This window comes from Cynara cardunculus (assembly GCF_001531365.2).
Source record: "Cynara cardunculus var. scolymus isolate 2C chromosome LG 16, CcrdV1, whole genome shotgun sequence".
In the NCBI taxonomy this organism is placed as follows: Eukaryota; Viridiplantae; Streptophyta; class Magnoliopsida; order Asterales; family Asteraceae; genus Cynara; species Cynara cardunculus.
Window position 1 is genome coordinate 643,229 of NC_037543.1, and position 4,203 is coordinate 647,431.

At 28.6% G+C, this 4,203-nt stretch overlaps 1 protein-coding gene across 1 annotated transcript; it reads left to right on the forward strand.

Annotated features, from left to right (window-relative positions):
* Nucleotides 1-282: 282 nt before the first annotated feature.
* On the forward strand, nucleotides 283-3,849 carry LOC112499602. The gene is made up of 2 exons (XM_025102911.1): nucleotides 283-398; nucleotides 3,075-3,849. The coding sequence occupies exons 1-2, from the start codon at nucleotides 310-312 to the stop codon at nucleotides 3,835-3,837; spliced, it is 852 nt and encodes a 283-aa protein (XP_024958679.1). The 5' UTR covers nucleotides 283-309; the 3' UTR covers nucleotides 3,838-3,849.
* Nucleotides 3,850-4,203: the final 354 nt, after the last annotated feature.

The window sequence follows — 4,203 nt, forward strand, 5'->3', positions numbered from 1 at the left end:
GTGTGGAAAAGAATTTCAAAACCAAAATAAATCATTCAGATGAAAACAGTTTTGGGTTTTTCTGTACTAATTTATAGGAAAATATATTTCCATCGACAGGGATTTCGTGGAAATACGGTCAACCAATCATAGTCGTCCTTCGATGATATGCTAAAACCAATAAAAAAAACTCAATTGAATTATTAATATGTTGAATAAAAATATCATATTCAATTATAAACATCACAACATAATGTTCACCCAATTTTGTCTTAACACAATGAACCACAATTTTGTCGACCACATTTTACCACACAATATGAAAACAACATGCGCCAATTCGCGATGTATCATGTTCAAGAAAAACAAGAAATTGTAAGAACGGTGTGGTTCATTGTGAAATCAAGAAGAGATAACATGTAATACCTCCTCCTTCGTGTTCTTCCATTAGTCAGCTTCTCGATTTAGCATTGCATTTAGAAGTTTTTCTAGGGTTTGTATATTCAATATGTCGTCTGATTTAAGGTTTTACTGGTCGATGATGGGAAATCTTTTCTGGAAATTGTTTTTAGCAATAATCGAGTAAGGGGCCATTTACCTGATTGCTTACCCGGTAAGCGCTTACCGATATGAGTCAACACTATGATTTATTTTGATGCGTAAGATTTTAGTATATCGAATGCAACAATTTAGTGGGTAAGCGCTTACCTGGGTAAGAGTCGTCATCCTCACTTACCGGGTAAGACTCTCCATCATTCTCATCGATCTTACCCGGTAAGATTCTTGACCCTTCTCATGTTCATCCGATGAAAAATTTTATCTCTTAAGTACTTACCAAGTAAGTGTTTAGTAAACGACCCCTAACTACTATTGATATGATTACTTGATTCTTGGACCGCTCCTAAAATGGATCAACATAATTCATAAAGTATAATGACTATTATACCCTTATTCAATATCTCCTATTAATTGATTGATTGTTTTTATTGGGATTTTAGTAATATATTTTTTAATCATTGACTATTAAATTGAGTGGATAAGACTGGATCTCACAGTTATCATAAACTAACTAGTTCTCCATTGAATGACCATATATATATGGGACCTTCTTTTGAGATCCTTCTAATTTGTGAGAACTGTGCGATCTAATTTCAGACTCACAACATATTTAATACTAGAAGGATACTCGCACAATGCAACGAGATACATTGAGATAATGTTTTGTTTTATTTATTGTCGTTGTCGATATAATACGGTTTTATGTGATTTTGAGAAAACAATAATGTTTATATTCATAAAAATTTAAAAAAGAAATATATTGATAATAGTATGAAATTGATTATTTAAAAATTCTCGTTCTTTAGGTAATTTTTTTAATTCAATTTTTAATTATAATTTAATTTAGGTTTAAGGGTAAAATATACAAAATAACAATCTACTTTCATAAATTTCTTTATTATAACATTGTACTTTCAGTTTTTCTTATTACAGCAATGTACTTTTAAACTATTTTTTATTATGACATTGTACTTTGAAAAATTTACCCATTATAGCATTGGGTAACCTTTTGAATTAAATTTACCCATTATACTAGGTTTCCATGCCACCTCATTGTCCACATAGGTTGTCCACATGTACTATAGTGATGTAATTTTCTTACTACATCATTGTACTTTCAAAATTATTTTATTATAGCATCTACTAATTCTTATTAAACACTGTATTTTTAATTTTAATATTTAGATATTTTACATGTTATTTAATAAATGTATTAAATGAATTAAAAAAATTCTAATTATTCATTAATATACCAATATCAATAAAACTAGTAGAATACAACTTATCTTGCTAACAATTTTTAAAAAAATGTGTTTTTTGAAAAAAGAAAAATAAGAATTGTTACTTTTTTTACCAAAAAATATTATCTTTTAAAGAATATATATTATATTTGTTTAAAAACTTTACACTTGACGTATAAATATATAAAATTAATTAAACTTTTTTGAATTATTTATTAATATAACAATATTAAAAAATTATAGACAATAATTTATTTCGTTAATATTTTAAAGAGAACTTTAAAAGATATGTATTTATTTGAACAACATAAAATAGGAAAAGTTACCTTTTTTACAAACAAATATATCTCGAAAATAATGTTTCATATTTATTTAATAAATATTTTACTCTAAGAATATTTAATTTGAGTGCAATTTAATAAGAAAAAGTATAAAAAAATTAAATTTTTTTAAATCATAGCAATGAAAAATGAAAATCATTAATAATAATTTGAAATAGGTTTTTATTTTAATTTTTGTTAAGTCATCAAAATGATGTGGCATCCACATCACCTCATTAAAGCCACATAAGCTAAAAAGTCAAAAGATTAACCGGTTTAAAAGGTAACAGGTTACCCATTGTTATTATGGGTAGATGTTTTAAAGTACAATGTTTTAATAAAAAATAATTTGAAAGTACATTGCTGTAATAAATAAAAACAAAAGTAGAATGCTATAATAAGAAATTTTATGAAAGTAGGTTGTTATTTCATGCATTTAACCCTAGGTTTAATAACGAAGTAATTTATTTTGGTTTAATAATATAATTTTTATAAGAATAATAATTATGTATTCTATTATAACTTATAAGTGTAATTCAATGATTATCCTAATTACATTTTAGATATTTTATATTTAAAATTAGATATTTATTCTATAGTTGATTATGTTTATTTACAGTTAGTTACACAAATTCAAATATTAATCTTTAATAAGTTATAATTACGTACAATTTAGTTGTAATCTCGAATTTTAAGTAATATACAGTACTTTATGTATAAAAATAATTTTTAAAAGTATTGACCGAATGCTTTATAATATAATACAGATAAATATAAAAAAAATCAATAAAAACCCTTTAAAACAAGCTACCATATTTGGCGCTTCAAATTATTTAAAAGATTTATGAAACTATTAAGAGGTAAACAAACAACCGATATAACATAAACCCAAACTCTTTATATAGAATCAAATAAATCTCTTCAAGTCCAATTGGTTTCTTACTTCTCCCTGTCTCAAGATGACTACTGATGCTAGGGTCTATGTTGTATGCATGATGTGCATCGTCGTCATTGTGATCGTCGTTCTTGCGTGTCTCTACACAGAACCAAACCCCCCAAAGCTCTCAATCGAAGAATTCTCAGTTCCGGCGTTTAACAAAACTTCCGATCAAATCTCCGGCGACATTTACATCGACCTTAAACTCAGAAACATGAACAAAGCCGCCGGACTTTACTATGATGACCCTTTCACCCTTGCTTTCTCTTACTATCCAATTGACGAACCCTACCAGAAATACGTATGGGAATACACCGTGCCACCTTTTTATCAAGGTAATGGCAAGAGTAAACATATCATAACCCTCATCGGAAACCATCTCCGGCCGCCATCTATGGTGGTCGAGGAACAAGAAGATACCCAAGAGGTGGTGGAGACTGACGGCAAGAGTTATGAACATGTCCGAAGTCTTCTTAGGAACCAACTGCAACTGCCGTCTTCTATGGTGGTCTACGGAGAAGATGACGGTAAGAGTTTGACGGAGACTCGTCGAGAGTTGAATTCTACTCCGGCGGAGGTGGTGAGTTTTAGGGTTGATTTGATGTTCAGCTATAGGTTCAAGTTGTTGGCTGACCATAATACGCATGTTTTGGAGATGGGTGCCGACGTGATTGTGGATGCCAACTCCGGCGAGAGGGTTTCGAAAGGAAGCATTCAGTTAGTGGTGTCCGCCGCTGCAGCCACCGGAGGACCGGTCTTGGCGGTTGTTTTATTTACTTCATTTCTTTTCGTGTCCATTTGAATGTATTGTTTTTACTGTACGAATCTTATTATCTATACTATATTATAAACCATTTTACATAAACTATTAAAAACCATTTTTAATGTATAAAACACTGTTTATTAATGTATATTACTTAAAACTCAAGAATACAAGTAGATTGTATGTAAGTACAACTTATTAAAGCTTCATATCTAAATTTGTGTAACTAAATGCAGATAAACATAATCAAATACAGGATAAAAATCTCATTTTAAATATAAAAAATCTAAAAGATAATTAAGATAATCATTGAGTTCTAACAAAATATTTAATAATCATCTTTATAAAATATTATATTATTAAACCAAAAATAAATTATTTCATTATTAAACTTAAATTAAATTA

Excerpts from the sequence above, each read along its gene's own strand:
- LOC112499602 (XM_025102911.1), top strand. The coding sequence starts at position 310 with ATGCGCCAATTCGCGATGTATCATGTTCAAGAAAAACAAGAAATTGTA. Across the intron at positions 399-3,074 it reads AAATCAAGAAGAGATAACAT|GGTCTATGTTGTATGCATGA; the intron begins GTAATACCTCCT and ends TACTGATGCTAG.